This window comes from Thermomyces lanuginosus (genome assembly GCF_041956635.1).
Source record: "Thermomyces lanuginosus strain ATCC 200065 unplaced genomic scaffold VTN49scaffold_40, whole genome shotgun sequence".
In the NCBI taxonomy this organism is placed as follows: Eukaryota; Fungi; Ascomycota; class Eurotiomycetes; order Eurotiales; family Trichocomaceae; genus Thermomyces; species Thermomyces lanuginosus.
The window spans coordinates 329,975-345,575 of record NW_027192374.1 but is presented as its reverse complement, the minus strand read 5'-3'; the positions used below and the strand labels follow the sequence as shown (position 1 = coordinate 345,575).

Here is a 15,601-nt window from a genome sequence, read left to right as displayed (position 1 = left end):
TGGCTATCTGTGGTAGCAGAGGCTGCCTTATCGCAGTCGAGGGTGAAGCTCAATTCAGACGTTCGATATTGGCTCCAAAAGAAAGACTAGGCCGTACAAACGGTAGTAACTTTTCAAATCTATCGTCGAGCACCAAAAACTAACGATTGAAAAATGGAGCGAGACGATAACCGACAGCCCATGAAAGAGCAAACCGTGGCAATGGAAAAACGAGAGAACACGCTGACTATGCGCAGAGTCCCATTGATTATCGAATTTGAGGAACTCTATCTCCGCGAGGCGTGGTAGGGGCAAAGACATCAATTGAGAGGCAGCTTGCTCGGCTAGCAAGGGAGAACAAAGCAATATTCGGCTATCTATGAGGCTGACTTGTCTGCGCTTCAAAGAGCCAAAAGTCCAAGGACAGCAAATGAGTCAGAAACATTGATAGCACATCAATTTCCCAGGAAGTCCTCGAACAACGGCTGGGCGCCACCGGAAAACTGACTATGAAAATGGGAATTGATTATTGAGAACCAAGCGTTGGCGGACGTGTTTATGGTCAAATTCGTTCGAGCAGAATCCTGTCCGTGGATCTATCGAGATTCAGTTTCACATCGGAAGTGTGAAACGCATGAGTTGATGAGAGACTTCGTGCGAATGAGAGTCCTCTTGCACCTCGAAAGAATCCTGGACTGCAGTTACCATGAATACCCAGTGCTGACGCGAGGCAAGCAACCAAAGGTCATCTATCAGATGCACCACGCAATGCTTATACATTAACATGCAGATACTAATGTAATAAACCAAATATCAAGGGGCAGAATATACTATACAGCTCCTACATCAAACAATATATGCCCAATGCAAATGTCCAGTCACATAACCAACGGGCCATCATGTATATGTCATGACTCCTCAACAGCCAAAACAACCACGACACAAATATCATCCACTTTACCACCGCGATACCACCTCCCCATCTCATACCGCTGCGCTGCCTTGGCGAACGGTCCATCGCGCCGCTGGTCCTGACTCGCCAGCTTCGCCTCGCCAACGATCGAAGCTGCCAAAAGTCCTTGCAACGACTGATGCGCTGCGCGGGAAGGAGACGAACGCGGATGCGGTCGCGACCTGGTTCCCGACAACGCCAATGTACCCAAACTGCCGGGGCGAGTCAATTTCTCCAGCTCAGCGGATACCTCGATTCCGCCCTTGGGAGAGCCCGTCCATGCACCGGTAAGCAGCATTCGTCCAGTCACGATCTTGAGGAGATCCTGGTTGTTGAGATTATCGAAGACGCCGTCCGTCGCCAGCACGAGGACGTCGCCATGCTGCATGGAGATGGTGGAGACTGCCGCGTCATTCGGCACGTCCTCGTAGTGCTCGCCGCCGAAGATGGCGGCTTGCATGCGCATCCACTGCGGGATGATGCTGAGTTGGTACGGCGTGTTGAAGTCATGGGTCTGCGGCGCGGAGTAGTGGTGGACAGCGGCGAGGCGGAGGAGCACCGAGCCAGAGTCTCCGAGGCTTTCAAGTACGTCATGAATTAGTATGGAATATAGTTAGGAGGGGAGAGACATTGTCTTACTTGGCCAATTCCACGGTTCCATCCGGTCGCGCGATCCCAACGCATGCCGTGCTTCCACCCGCAACTATCGTCCTATCCTGCTGAAGTCGATCGTAACCCCGCTGGATCAGACTCTTCGCATGTAATCTCCCCAGCGTAGAAGTATCCCAGTCCAATGCCTCCCTGGCCATGTACGTGCAAAGTCCATGCGAGAAATCCGCAGGGTCGACCCTGACCTCCGCCCATCCTCCAACCCCGTCCGCGACCGCAAAGGCGACGTCACCACCATCATTGCCGTCATGACCGCCGTCACCGGCGGACAACGATCGCCCAACCCTGCTCACGAAAAACGCATCCTGGCCACTGCTTGGTCTAGACCGCCTTCGCGCCGCGTGGTCAGGAAAGCCAGGATCGGGACCTTGCAGTGAGGTGCCGATGGCGTCAGCAACGGACGGGTCAAACGCGTGCGTATTCTTTTCAAAATCGAACCAGTGGCCCTTGGCGGAGAAGGAGGACGCAATCCGGTAGGATATTCGCGGTTTCAACGGTGATGATCCTAACAAGGAGGGGCTTGAATGGAACGATCTTGAACCATGACGGTCGCAAACGACGGATCGATGACTATCCGAGCGTAGGATTGCCGTCGCGGACTCGTTCAATGAAGGAAACGCGCCAACGCGAAATAAGCGCCTTGCGACGGCCATACTCCTCCATAGTAACAATCCGGTCCTGCGGGTCAGAAAACCGTTTGCGCCGCGGTTTTTTTGTGCTTGTGCCAACGGTGATAGTTGTCGGTCGGCCTGGGCGGATTCCTGGGCGTGTGGGTTCAAACTTGGCCCGCCCCCAATGTCATCGGGTCCTCTGGAATGCGGCGGTCAAAGAATTTGATCGGCTGGAGCATGGGGACAGGCGGGGTGCGACGTGCCGCTGTGTTTACCAAGTGGATTTGGACGCGACGATAAATTCGATGAAGATACGAGCGGAATGCGGCCGAACCCATCCATGCCCACTTGTACAGCAACCGTCCTCGCCATACATCGAAGCTCTTAATCTTAAGACTGACGAAATTTACGACCATGGAGAGTGTGCTCGATGTTGTTGCGATCTTGTTTACAAGCCAAAAAGGTATATTCAGTCACAAAAGCCAGATACAATACAGTCTCATAACGCCATACCCAAAACCCAGTAATCGTACCACGATTGCCCAAAGCCAGGTGCTAAATAAATGGCATCATAGTATATCGACCATCCCGGATTTCTAATCAGACGAATCAGGGAGCACTTCCAGGGCATTTTCTAGCAGCTGAATGAGCTCATCGATGTCGGGTCGCTCTGACGGCTCCACCCGAAGGCATCTGCGAACAATTTCCTTCACAGGCTCACTAATAGTCCCCTCAGATTCTGTCGTAGAGCCATTCGTAGACCTCGTTGTATTCTTGCCCTTGTTTGCCGGCTGTTCATCAGGGAATCGCCAGTCACCGCCCAGAATGCACATACTGAGACTCCCGCCGGTTTCCTCGCTTCGAGCTTCAAACGGACTCTTGCCGACAAGACAAGCGTAGAGTGTGCATCCGAGCGACCAGATGTCCACTTTTGTGTCAATCACAGAGCCGGTCTTGACGTCAAACAATTCCGGAGCCCGGTATGGCATCGTGCTGTGCTCGGCAGCCGTGTCCTGCACGGCCAACGCCAGCGAGCGCGACGTGATGGCGATGGGGCTCGGCGCAAGGGACCCGAGGTCCATGAGGATAGGCGTCCGTCCGTCGTCCGCAATCATGACATTGCCTAAGGTTTAGTCAGCTAGCGTCGGTACAGCAACCAGCACAATCACATACCGGGTTTGACGTCCCGATGAGCAAATGCCCGCAGCTCCCCCTCCTGGACGCCCTCTTGGCTTTGGGTAACAGGATCATCCATCAATGGCTCCTGTTCTGTACTATCATCTTCCATCCGTGGCGTGTTCCGTCGCTTCGACTTCCCGAATTGACGCGCAAGGTCTTCGTCGGCCAATTCACCCTGTCTTCGGACCGACTTGGCTGCGCGTGTCGATGTACTGCCGCTTTTGACACGGTATTGATGCATGGCCTTGAGCGCCTTAGCAACCCCCAGCATCAGATGGATCAAATCTTTTTCTGGAAACTTTGTATGATTGACTAGATTCGCATTGATGGCGTCCTGGAGATTTCCTCGCTGGTAGTACGGCAGGAGCACGTATACTGTCTTACTACTCGAGTCGTCGCCATCGCCGCGGAATTTGGAGCCGGATTCGGTGGTAACGCAGTGATCAATGGCTCGGATAATGTTAGGATGAGGCGCAAATAAGTTGTATGCTTCCACCTCTTTCAACGCCTGGGATACAGATTCCTGGCCAAACGGACACCGGATCTTCTTCAAGGCGAACAATTCAGAAGTAGCCTTGTCTTGAACGAGGTAAACGTATGAAAACCCGCCCTATAATGTTCGTGAATGTTAGTTGCTTGACGCGCCTTTACTGTTTGACCAGGGCCACGTACCTCACCCAAGAGTCGCAACAGTTTGAAACTGCGATTGTTGATCTTGAGCTGCGGCGAGCTCGGAAAGCAGCACATGCAATCCGTGAAGTTGTAAAGCAGATCGAAAAAATACTGGGCCATTTTGTCGCAATGAGTGAACAATTGACGTGCAGTTGTCCTGTGGTATTCTCAAGCTGATGACAAACGGACCAGATCCGTCTAGGAGGCACTTGAAGTAGTTGCTATGCCGTTCACGATTGCGAGTCCGCTCTCAGCTAGTCGAATCGCATCGACATCATTTATCGTTCTTGACAGGTTGAGTATTCTGTACCCACATGGGAATCATTCCGAGGATGCGCGTCAAAACAGCCGCCTGGATCATGGCAGTGCAGCGTCACAGGCTGGGCTGAATCGCGAGCCTGAGGCAGGAATGTAGATCTAGGATTAGCCACATATCTGTGGCTGTGGTGGCTGGAGCGTCTTCTTAATGCCTGAGGCATTCACGCACGGGCTCTCCACTGCCGAAGCTCAAGCCAAATCCAATGAATCCAGGACCCATGGATCCCGCAGCGGCTCGGAAGCTCCACGCCCTCTGATTGATTCGAGTGTTTACTACAATTTTACTCCCCCTGTTTGGGGTTCTTTGGCGCAGAGCTCATCGTCGCAATCTGCTGCAGATTCCGTTGTTCCCCCTGCAGCCCGCGGCTTGCTTGGCCAGAGACCGCTTTCGCCCAAGAAGTTGGTTCGTTGGGCTCAATGGAAAGGCTTCAGGAGTTCCGCCCCCTTTGCGTCTGAGGATCTAATTCCGTCGAGCCTGGCTCATTCTATCACGTTGGTCTATCGAAATCTGTATAGAACCCTCGTCTATTGTGAGGAAGACAGGCAAACTGGGGTCCTACCATGGCGCCCTCGGACGAAATCCGGGTGGGAGACCAAGTCAACGTCCCCGGCGGCATGTACGGGGTTGTTCGATACTTGGGTCCCGTGGAAGGCAAGCCCGGCCGTTTTGCAGGTATCGAATTGGCCCCTGAACATGCTGCCAGGGGCAAGAACAACGGGGACGTCGACGGACGCAGTTACTTCACCACAACAATACCCGGTGCCGGCATTTTCGTCCCCATCAACAACTCCAAGTATGTTACAAAGCGCACGGTTACAACCCCTCCGACACCCTCGCGGCCTTCGATGCCGGCCAACTTTAGCAAGTCCGTGGGACCACAGTCAGTCCCACGACCCCAAGTGCGCCGACCGTCCCTCCCTCGCCCTGAGTCACCTCGTGCCGCACCGGCCCCGGCGAGCACAACGGGCCCGAAACTGAGCTTGAGCGGGTTAAGGAGTCCATCGGTGGGCAGCAAAGTACAACCACCAAGATCGGGTTTGAACGCAGGTGCACGCAGTCCGTTGAAGACCCCTTCTCGATTGTCGGACCGACCTCCGTCGAGGGTCAGTGTGGACGATGAGCCGCCTACTCCATCCGCGAGGCTAGCTCCGAGAAACGTCACGAACGACGCCGAAGTCCAAGAGCTACGGGAGAAGGTGCGAAAGCTGGAACAGGAGCTCCAGGATCGAGACAGGCAGCTCGAGGAACAGGCGGTGACGCTGAACGAACTACAACAAAGCATCACCGAACTCGAAGGTGCGGATGGCGCATCCATTCGCCAACAACTTCGAGAAAAGAACGAGAAGATTGCACAACTGACTGCCGAGTTTGACAGTCATCGGGCAGATTTCCGGAGCACCCTGGACACACTGGAGGTGGCAGCTTCCGAAACTGAGCGGGTTTACGAGAGGCGACTGGAGGAGCTCCAGCAGCAGGTCCGGGAACTGCAAGATCGTGGCGAAGACGTGGAAACCGTCGCACGGCAGTTGAAGCAACTGGAGGAGTTGGTGTCCGAGCTGGAGGAAGGCCTAGAAGACGCACGGCGTGGTGAAGCAGAAGCAAGAGGCGAGGTGGAATTCTTGCGAGGCGAGGTTGAGCGGACCAAACTCGAATTGGAAAAGGAGCGAGAGAAATCCGCAGGCTCCCAAAATGATGGGGATTCTCGTCGTTATGCCAAGGAGCTTGAGCAAAAGGATGACGAGATTCGGGGTCTAAAGGCCATTATCCACTCGTTGAGCCGTGGAGATGTAAATCCGGCTTTGTTGAACCAGAATGGTGCCAAGCAGAAATCTGCTTCAGACACCGACACCGCCCAACTCCAACAGCGCATCGTGGAACTGGAGACCCTTCTTGAAGCCCGAGAAAGACGGATTGAGGAGCTGCAGCGAGAGCTTCAGTCCCAGAACCGCAACTCCACCGGCCGGATGTCGGCCAACGGATTCGGACGCCGGGACCGCAGCGGAACGGTCACCGTGGCTCCCCTGCGCCAGATGAAGTCGAATCGGAACAGCTCGTCGAGCAATCCTCCCAGCCACAGCCATACTCTTTCGGACCGCACAGTGGTGCCTGCTGACTTGCAAGAGAGCAGCAGCGGTTCCGAGCAAGGCGTTCCACGCCCGGCCACTCAGAATGGAGGTCGTGATCCTGACAATACTTCCTCTGAGGCGAGCAGCACGCTGTGGTGCGAGATTTGCGAGACCAACGGCCATGATATCCTCACCTGCACCACGTTTAGCAACAACGGATCCACGACTACGAGCAATGCCGATGGGAGGAGCACCCCTGCGCCAGGAGAGGAACGGAAACCTGTTGACGCGGCCAAGCCGGCAGGACCTCCCCACCAGCGCACTTCGAGCGGCCTGCGACCTCTCATCCTTGGCAGCCAGGCAGCGGTGCAACAGCAGAAGACTGGTCGTGACGCTGTGCTGGAGGGGCTGAAGGGAATCAACAGCACTCCCATGTCGTCCATGTCGTCGTCCATGACACCAGTTGCCGGCAAGGCATCGGGGGTGATTGACGAATCAAAGTGGTGTGCGCTCTGCGAACGTGATGGCCACGAGAGCATCGATTGCCCTTTTGAGGAATAGACGGGCTGCACGATTCCCACGGCTTATGCTCGAGCGATGATGCCATGATGATCTGGCCAAGATTGGATTCTGCAGACCTAACATGCATACTGCTAATAATTTATATTCAAATTCTTCTTCGAGTTCCACGTTTGTGGATGTCAGCCATTAGCGAGGTGCGCTGGGCTGCGATACTTGACTATATACATCTGTACGTTATTAGTTTTTCATTCTCCCTTGTTCTTTCCATTTACCGTTTAATTGGAGAGAGTTTAGATAGTCCGATGCAGAATAATAAAAGTTTTTTAGTTGCCTCATTGATCTATAAACAGATATTGCTAATCACGACGGCGGAAATCTCGGCGGCTGAACCACGTCGTCGGCCTCCCAAACCGTCGCTGCCACGGCGCCGCACTTCTTGCATGTCCTCTTTTCCTCATCCGCACGGAACTCCTCTACTACCTCCTTAACCTGGGTACCAAGATCCGTGCAGATGAACTTCTTCTGCCAGACAATCTCTCCACACTTGCGGCAATACCAGCGCAACTCATCCTCCACGCCTTCCGGTCGCGGCTGCTCCATGACAACCCCGACAGTGTCTTTAAACCGCACGGGGCAGTGCGGCACGCCAGCCGGGAGGAGAAAGATGGAGCCCTCGTGGATTGGGATGTCCTGGAATGTTGGAGGCGTGGTCGATGTGTCAGCCGTCTTGAGCAGCATGGAGCCTTTATACTGATAGAAGAACTCCGGTGTCTGGTTGATGTGGTAGTCCGTACGGGCGTTGGGCCCACCGACGATCATCACCGTGTATCCGGCGGTCTCTGGGGATGAAGGGTGATACACGCAGTAGTTATTGACGGGGGGCTGGAGAAGATGTGAATTGGCTTCGAGCCTGTGAATTTGATTAAGTTAGAGGACCCTCCAAATCATGCGGAGCGGGGAGATGCGTGCGATATGGTATACCATTTTGGGATATTCAACGCTCCTTGGAGGTGCATTTTCTCGATGTCTCCTTGATCTGTATTCAGTCAATCAATAAACTAAGACAATGAAGCAAGTTTTTTTTTCTGCCTAACAGTAGTAACAAGACTCTCGACTCATTCGATCCAGACCGATTTCGGTCCGGTGGGATGTCGGAATTGATCCGGCGATATGTAATCAGACGGTAAGATAATCAGATAAGGTCTAATCACCACGTGACTTATAGCCTCTCATTGGTCGACTTCGAACTCCAACTGAAATTTTCCTGCAAGCTTCATCAATGTTTCTAGGACAGCTGGACGGAGGTCAAGAAACCAGAGCAGGATGTCGACGCCGCAGACGCCGCCACTAATCCGCTTTACTACCCACAAAAACTTCACCCAGCGCCTTGTTCTGGCAACCCTGACCGGTAAACCGGTCCACATCTCGCAGATCAGGCCCAAGTCGCCCTCGAATCCGGGTCTCGCGCCGCACGAGGTTTCATTTCTTCGACTGCTCGAGGCTGTCACCAATGGCTCCCAAATCGAGATTTCCTACACGGGTACTATCGTCGTGTACAAGCCGGGCTTGATCACAGGCAGCGCCGCAGGGCTAGGAGTGGGCAGCAACAAGGGAGTCATCCGGCATGAGATTCCCGCGACCTGCACGCGCGGAGTGAGCTACTTCTTGATTCCCCTGTGCATGCTGGCGCCGTTCTCTAAGGCCCCCATAAACGTGCTCTTCACGGGCCCCGGTGTGATTACTTCGTCGACGCCTACAGGTGATATGTCTGTGGACGCCGTGCGCATGGCCATTCTCCCGCTGTACAAGCAATTCGGGATCTTCAACAACATCGAGCTCCGCATCTTGCAGCGGTCAAATCCGAATCGAAACGGCAAGGGTGGCGGTGGGGAGGTCCAACTGATATTCGGCCACCAGGTCCGCCTGCCCAAGACATTGCATCTGCTGAATCCGGGTCGCATCAAGGTGATCCGCGGCGTCGCCTACTCGACGGGAGTGTCTGCATCGAATAATGCGCGAATGATTCAGACCGCACGCGGAATCTTGAATCCATTGGTACCGGATACGTTCATCGCGTCGGAATCATCATCCGCTCCTTTGGTCCCGAAGAAGAACAACCCGGCGGCCAAGGAGAAGGTCGGCCTCGGCTTCGGTCTCTTCCTCGTCGCGGAGTCTTCCACAGGCTGCCTGTTCTCCGCCGATGTCGCCTCCCCACCAACCGGCGGCGAACCCCCTGAGGACATTGGCAAACGATGCGCGTACCAATTGCTTGAAAATATCGCCAAGGGTGGTTGCGTGGAGCCTGCCGCGGCGCCAACGATGATCACGCTCATGGCAATGGGCTCTGAGGACGTTGGCCGCTTGCAGGTCGGCCGCGAAGTGCTGGCGGATCCCAACATGGTCCAACTAGCACGGGATATGGCGAAGTTCGGCACTGCCGGGTGGGGCGTGCGCGATGCGACAAAACCCGCCGACGATGAGGAGGACGACGAGGAGGATTCGAATGGCAGCCACGGAGATGTGGTGATTAGTATCGTAGGGACGGCCGTAGGGAATGTGGGTCGGAAGGTTGTTTGATTTATTGATATACGTCGAGGATTTCCTCAACTGTATACTTGGGTCTGGGGCTTTGTCTCTCTGTTCGTGTCAGCAGTCGTCGCGCCTCTATCCCTCCGAGCTCACATGCCGCGTCAATTGCGGTACTATCCTGCCGACACCCCAGTTTCGCTTCGGGGTATACGTATGAGTGGGTTGTACCCACCAAGCTGCCGACGGAGACGTCACATCACATCCGTCCGCATTGAATTGGTTCTGCGCGCCAATGATATCCATGGACGCGCCCATCAGCGTCCACACAATAGTTGTATATAACTAGACCTAGTTCACGAATGATTGGAGTGATCAGACAGCCTCGTCAATGAACTTAGTGAAATGACACCTGCATACGAAGTCCGCCATATACCTGAATTCAGCCAAGGTCTTTTGTATAAAGACATACGTGGCTATGGACGGGCTCATAGATATAGTGACTATCTGAGGTCTTTTTCTGGATGTTGTCTGATATGTTGACTGGGCCCGAGGCAATTGATGGTTTGTGACTGACAGCGGACATCCAAGCAGTCCTACATTTGTTACCAAAGATGCACAGCATTCAAGTATTTATGACTATTCTTGCCTCAGGCAGTAATTATCGATGTATCGCGCCGCGAAATTTCCTTGGTGACCAGGTCGCATGCCTGCTTGTTTTCCACTTTTATGAACGTCGACCACGAATCCAGCTAGACTCCAATCTTCTTGATCATTCACTTTGCGCCCATTCCTTCTTTGCCCGCCTGAGAGCAAGAAGCCCCCGCTTTCGTCGTCAAGGTGGTCATTGTGTTCTGTCTGCTCACCCTCTATCCTATCAGCCATCCGAAGAGCTTCATAGCATCGGCTTGACTGTCTTTGCAATCGAGAGAATCGTCCGCGAATGATGCATTGCTTGCAATAACCAGGTTGTCTTCTCCGCCAGGCTTAAGGCCATAGTTCTTCATGTGCACCAGATAGTGTATGACTCGGTCGACAGCCTTGTAAACGCAATCAATGGCCTTTTGCATCCGAAAACCTTGACAAAGTGGCAGGAAATATCGCACTCGGCCGCAGCTTCGTGGTGCTTCGTCCTGAATTGGCAATAAAACGCGCTAATCCTGACACTACGAACGCGGCATCCGGTCCCCTGTGTGCCGCCACGTACATTAGTGATCTGATTTTCCATTGGTAGCTTCATATTTCCTTCGACTCGGCCGCGCCTTCGTATGGAACAATTCTTTTCGTCCCATGGGTATCCTTTTCTGGTTGCCTTGTTATAGTAATTTCCGAGATCTTATCAATATACGAAGCTTGCGACAGCCAGATCTTCCGTTCCGTCCGATCTCGCACGGCCTGAATCCCAAGGAACCAATTCACGCTGTCTTCTTCCTGGAGCTTGTACCTCTACTTCCGGTCGATAGTGCCCGGACTGCTGTCGTTCTCCGCTCCTTCCTGTACGCAATGACAATGTCCTCGACATAAAGAGGATGCACCGATTGTATTTCACGGTGTGTAGTCTTCTCATAATCGTCCGGTTTTACGTGGTACTCCTTGGCAGTGGCATGTTCTGCTCAAGCGCGTTTGCAAAGAGCCATTGCTTCTCTCTCTCTCAAGCTGTAAAGGCATGGAAGTCACCAAGCGAGTTCCAAGCGTCATCTCTTATGACTCTTGCAAATTCACGAAAGATCAGCAGCAGAGCTCTCGTGTTCCGATGTCCACTGGGCAAAAGACCATTCGAGCGTTTCCATCTTCACTTCATTACTCTCAGCAAGGTTATAGATGGGAGCAATTACGCCCTGCAAGGTATGGTTGACTTCTCCCGGTTGGTTCTTTTGAAACCCTCGTGCCAAAGCGGCTTGTGCTACAAAAAACGCAATATATGCTCAGATACATTGAGCAACAATTCTATCAGCAAGTTCGTGTAATCAGATGCGATGGCGATACGTCTCTTGAATCCATTCTCTCCAAATCGGGCTCATTTTGACTTAGACCTGATTGTAATCGTCTTTTGAAACCTTCGCCTCTTCCCTTCAGGTACAGGAACTTAGCCAGGAATGTATGGCAGTCGTCCCCATTCCTCATAACTACTAAGGTGGTAGGACGGAGGACATTGTGGAGCTCGGCTAGGTTGTCGGACCTGGTTGGCGAGCTCATACGCTTCGTGGAAATATGGAAGTCATCTTCGGCGATCTACCATTTGTTTTCATCCAGGTAGATTCTGGCCATGTGTTCAGAAATCGTTTCCATGATTTGGTATTTCCCATGTGTCCTTTGCGGCATTCATTGACGGAGCTGATCTTCGTCGGTTCGGGTCTGTCACAGATTTCTCTTCCGCAGTCGTTAAGAGTAGCCGAAGAATTGGCATGGGAGGATTACGTGCAGATCAAACCTGAGATGGACCAGCTCTTGCGAAAGGAGGACGTATGACGTATTGTATAAATCTGCAACTGAGGGTGTACGGGAGCGGCCAAGAACGGGCCTGGGCTCGAACTTTCGGGGTCAATGAGGTCCCACACCTCTTGCGCCTTCGCATCGGCGACAAGGCGTTGGTTCCCGGCCTTCCAATTGTTGCGGCAAGCTTAACAATGTCGGCAACTTTTTGTTGAGTCGAGGTCATATTGAGCGATGAAGCTTGAGGGCATCCAATTGGTCGGCTAGCGTTGAGAACAGCGCCCAGTTCGATGTCTGAACTCAACAGATGATCAAAACAAGCTCTGCTTACGAGTGTCGATAGATGACTTCAAAGCTCACTCCGATTCCGCAGGAACAGCAGATGCCAGTCATGGTGTGACTCGCGACATCTTTTTCGTTTCGCACGTGGACACCGAACCCTAGATAGATAATCAAGCCACAAAGCTAACCACTTCCGGTAAGGTGCAACGCACGACTACTGGCTTTTTCCGGTTCTATTTGGCTCATTAATTTTTTTCCGGCAAGGTCTTTTCAAGAATGGGTGCTGTGGTCTAGTGGTCAGGATGTCTGATTGTGGCTCAGCCGGCCCCGGTTCGATTCCGGGCAGCGCCATTCCTTTTTTGCTTTTTTCTGTGTTTTTATCTTTTTACAATTCTACGGCCGTCATTGGAGCAATCCGTGTCCTTCACTTTATTTTCCCTCGATTATGATGTGAGTCGCAATCAATGATGATCGATGATGGATTTTTGCCACCGACATCCAAGCGCCTGTCGTTTTCCTAACTGGCTTGACATTGCAATTGGCCACAGCCATGGCGCCATCGCTGCCATGCGATCTCTTGGTGTCTTGCGTTGAAGCCTTCCTTCAAGCCACCAAGCCCTGTTCCTCAACCGGTAATGGTTCGCTTACGCTTACCTTACTCGGGTTAGAACCAAACGGGAACACAATGGCTTATTTACCACAACGAGTAGGGAGTAAGGCCATGGAACCCCGCAAAGTTGGGCTGGAGCCCGGAGGAGCTTGGATTAACTTGGCGTTAATCCCCCCAGCTTAGGGCGTCTTGGCTTTGGGATAACCCCCGCGCTGACAGGTCCAATGCTACCATGGATTTGATTTTGATGCACGCCTTTGAAACGTGACTTCATGATTTCGGTCAATGTCCGAAGTGCATGAAAACATCCCACGCGATATGACCCAGTCTGTTATTGCAATTCCGACTCGCAGAGGGTCCATCATGGTTCACTGCATGGTCATGAGAGGGCAGCCTCGCCCACTCAAAATTTGCCGAGAAACACCAATTGATTGCTCATAGTCCCCGTTTTCAGCATGATTGGAAGATCTAGACAGTCGAACAATGGAGAATGGAGACTGGGGAAAAAGTGGGATCTGCATTACGGAGTACAATCGTCCGATGCTCGGACGAGAAAGAGACGGGATGACTTTGAGGCTTGCTCAGAGAATCAACGGAAAGTGGGAAACCAAGCAAGGCAAAAGTCCACTTAGGTAACTTACTAGAGATTGGCATCCATCTCAAGGTCAACAAGGACCCGACAGGTGCATCTATAAAGCACGCTCCAACCCCGCGTTGGACAAGGAGCTCAAGCTCTCGTAAGCTGGTGTCGTACAGAGTACAGAGCTGTTGCCATTGTACTTCGTCACCATGGCAGTCAAGAAGCCTGTGAACATCTTCAAACTGCGCAACCTCGATGACCCTAAAGAGGTTTTCAATTGGCGGTTATGGTTTGCCGTCCTGTCATTTGGGTTGATGGGAGCTGCCCGCGGTGTCGATGAGGGCTTGATTACTGGAGCTTTCTCGTCGAAGCACTTCCAGAAGACCATCAACTTCGACTCTTATAGTGAGATTGAGCAGACCAATATTAAGGGCAATGTCTCCTCGATGGTTCAAATCGGTTCTGTGGGCGGCGCGCTTTTGTAAGATCCTGTCCATAACTTGATAGTCGTTATTGCTAACGACTTTGGTCAGTGCATTCGTGATTTGTGACCGCATCGGCCGAATTTGGGCTACTCGTCAGCTGTGCCTGCTGTGGATTCTCGGAATTGCCATCTTCATGGGCCACAATGGTAGCCTGGGTGCCGTGTATGCTGGTCGATTCATCGCTGGTCTTGGAGTTGGTCAGACACCAGTTGTCGCTCCTGTATATCTGGCTGAGATTGGTAAGTCAAGCAATCTATAGTCAATTATCGCAGGCTAATGAAATCCTAGCTCCTGCTTCGATTCGCGGACTTTGCACTTGCATCTTCACTGGTTTTGTCTACATCGGCATTGTCCTGGCTTATTTCGCGAACTATGGAGCTGAAATCAATCTTGGAGACAGCAGTGCCATTCGATGGGTATGCTTATGTTTCCCAGTGATATGATTGCTGATTGCTAACAGTTTCTAGCAACTGCCGACGAGCATCCACATCATGTTCGCTGGCATCATTCTGATCATGTCGTTTTTCCAATACGAATCTCCGCGATATTACATCAAGCGAGGACAGTACGAGAAGGCGCTGTATGTGATGTCGCGCATCAGGCAACTGCCGGAGGATCATGAATATGTCGCGAAGGAAGTGGCTGCCATCCACGCTGCTCACCAGGAAGAACTTGAGGCCACCATGGGAGCCGGTGTCTGGGGCGTGGTCAAGGAGATGCTGTTCATTCCAAGCAATCTCTACCGCATTTACATTGCATTCATGACTCAGTTCCTGTCTCAATGGTCTGGTGCTGGATCCATCACGATCTATGCGCCGGATCTGTTCAAGATCCTCGGCGTCACTGGACACACCGAGAGTCTCTTAGCGACTGGTATCTTCGGAATCGTCAAACTCGTGGCTGCAATTGCCTGTGCTTTCTTCCTGGTGGACGTCATTGGTCGCAAGCGCGCACTTCTTATCGGCATTACGCTGCAGTCGATCACCATGATCTACGTGGCAGCCTTCCTGACCGCCAACCCGCAACTCGGTGTCGTCGATGACTTTCAGTTGCCTGAATCCCGACTCGGCGCAAGCCGTGGCGCCATCGCCATGATCTACATCTCTGGATTCGGCTGGGCTCTGGGTTGGAACTCCATGCAGTATCTGCTGACTGCTGAGCTGTTCCCTCTGCGGATCCGTGCCATTTCCACCTCATTGTCCATGATGCTTCACTTTGTCAATCAGTACGGCAACACGCGCGCAGTGCCCAACATGCTGCTCCCTCTTCATTCCGGCGGTCTTTCGCCAAAGGGCACCTTCTGGTTCTTCGCGGCGGTCACCATCGTCGGTGGCCTTTGGGTCTGGTTCAGCGTGCCCGAGACCGCCGGCCGATCGCTGGAGAGCATGAACCGGTTGTTCGAGCTGCCTTGGTACAAGATTGGTCTCTACGGAAACAAGGATGCGGAGCAGCGCGACCTTGCCATTGACCGGAAGCAGCAGGAGCTGGCAGAGCATGTTGAGAATGCGTCGCAGCCGGCCGAGACCCGCCAGGGTCCATCTAATGTGTAACGAAGTCCTAACGACGTATGGACGACAATGTACCTGAGAGTTAGCAGATGACTGTCTTAGTTAATCAATGCTTTTTGTCAGGATTCTATGGGTTTCTCAATTCTCAGAGACTCTTCGTCTGCAGTACTCGTAGTTTCTGTCCTAACTGCACTTTCCTGTTTCAGTA

General features: G+C 52.8%; 6 protein-coding genes and 1 non-coding gene across 7 annotated transcripts; 4 read left to right on the top strand and 3 right to left on the bottom strand.

Moving 5' to 3' along the window:
• Nucleotides 1-887: 887 nt before the first annotated feature.
• VTN49DRAFT_6086 (uncharacterized protein) lies at nucleotides 888-2,253 on the bottom strand (the record flags this gene model as incomplete). Its single annotated transcript, XM_069414215.1, has 2 exons — nucleotides 888-1,509; nucleotides 1,571-2,253. 2 exons carry the CDS (start codon nucleotides 2,251-2,253, stop codon nucleotides 888-890), a joined length of 1,305 nt encoding a protein of 434 aa, XP_069265484.1.
• A 554-nt stretch (nucleotides 2,254-2,807) lies between these two features.
• VTN49DRAFT_6085 (uncharacterized protein) lies at nucleotides 2,808-4,182 on the bottom strand (the record flags this gene model as incomplete). The annotated part of the gene is made up of 3 exons (XM_069414214.1): nucleotides 2,808-3,334; nucleotides 3,385-4,000; nucleotides 4,063-4,182. The coding sequence occupies 3 exons, from the start codon at nucleotides 4,180-4,182 to the stop codon at nucleotides 2,808-2,810; spliced, it is 1,263 nt and encodes a 420-aa protein (XP_069265483.1).
• A 759-nt stretch (nucleotides 4,183-4,941) lies between these two features.
• On the top strand, nucleotides 4,942-7,008 carry VTN49DRAFT_6084 (uncharacterized protein; the record flags this gene model as incomplete). Its single annotated transcript, XM_069414213.1, has 1 exon — nucleotides 4,942-7,008. The coding sequence occupies one exon, from the start codon at nucleotides 4,942-4,944 to the stop codon at nucleotides 7,006-7,008; it is 2,067 nt and encodes a 688-aa protein (XP_069265482.1).
• Nucleotides 7,009-7,329: 321 nt separating this feature from the next.
• VTN49DRAFT_6083 (uncharacterized protein) lies at nucleotides 7,330-8,088 on the bottom strand (the record flags this gene model as incomplete). The annotated part of the gene is made up of 3 exons (XM_069414212.1): nucleotides 7,330-7,879; nucleotides 7,951-8,005; nucleotides 8,064-8,088. 3 exons carry the CDS (start codon nucleotides 8,086-8,088, stop codon nucleotides 7,330-7,332), a joined length of 630 nt encoding a protein of 209 aa, XP_069265481.1.
• A 204-nt stretch (nucleotides 8,089-8,292) lies between these two features.
• VTN49DRAFT_6082 (uncharacterized protein) lies at nucleotides 8,293-9,546 on the top strand (the record flags this gene model as incomplete). Its single annotated transcript, XM_069414211.1, has 1 exon — nucleotides 8,293-9,546. One exon carries the CDS (start codon nucleotides 8,293-8,295, stop codon nucleotides 9,544-9,546), a length of 1,254 nt encoding a protein of 417 aa, XP_069265480.1.
• Nucleotides 9,547-12,489: 2,943 nt separating this feature from the next.
• On the top strand, nucleotides 12,490-12,561 carry VTN49DRAFT_t91. The gene has a single exon. It is a non-coding gene; the product is annotated as a tRNA-His (tRNA).
• Nucleotides 12,562-13,609: 1,048 nt separating this feature from the next.
• Nucleotides 13,610-15,435, top strand: VTN49DRAFT_6081 (uncharacterized protein; the record flags this gene model as incomplete). Its single annotated transcript, XM_069414210.1, has 4 exons — nucleotides 13,610-13,881; nucleotides 13,934-14,124; nucleotides 14,174-14,301; nucleotides 14,353-15,435. 4 exons carry the CDS (start codon nucleotides 13,610-13,612, stop codon nucleotides 15,433-15,435), a joined length of 1,674 nt encoding a protein of 557 aa, XP_069265479.1.
• Between the last annotated feature and the right edge of the window lie 166 nt (nucleotides 15,436-15,601).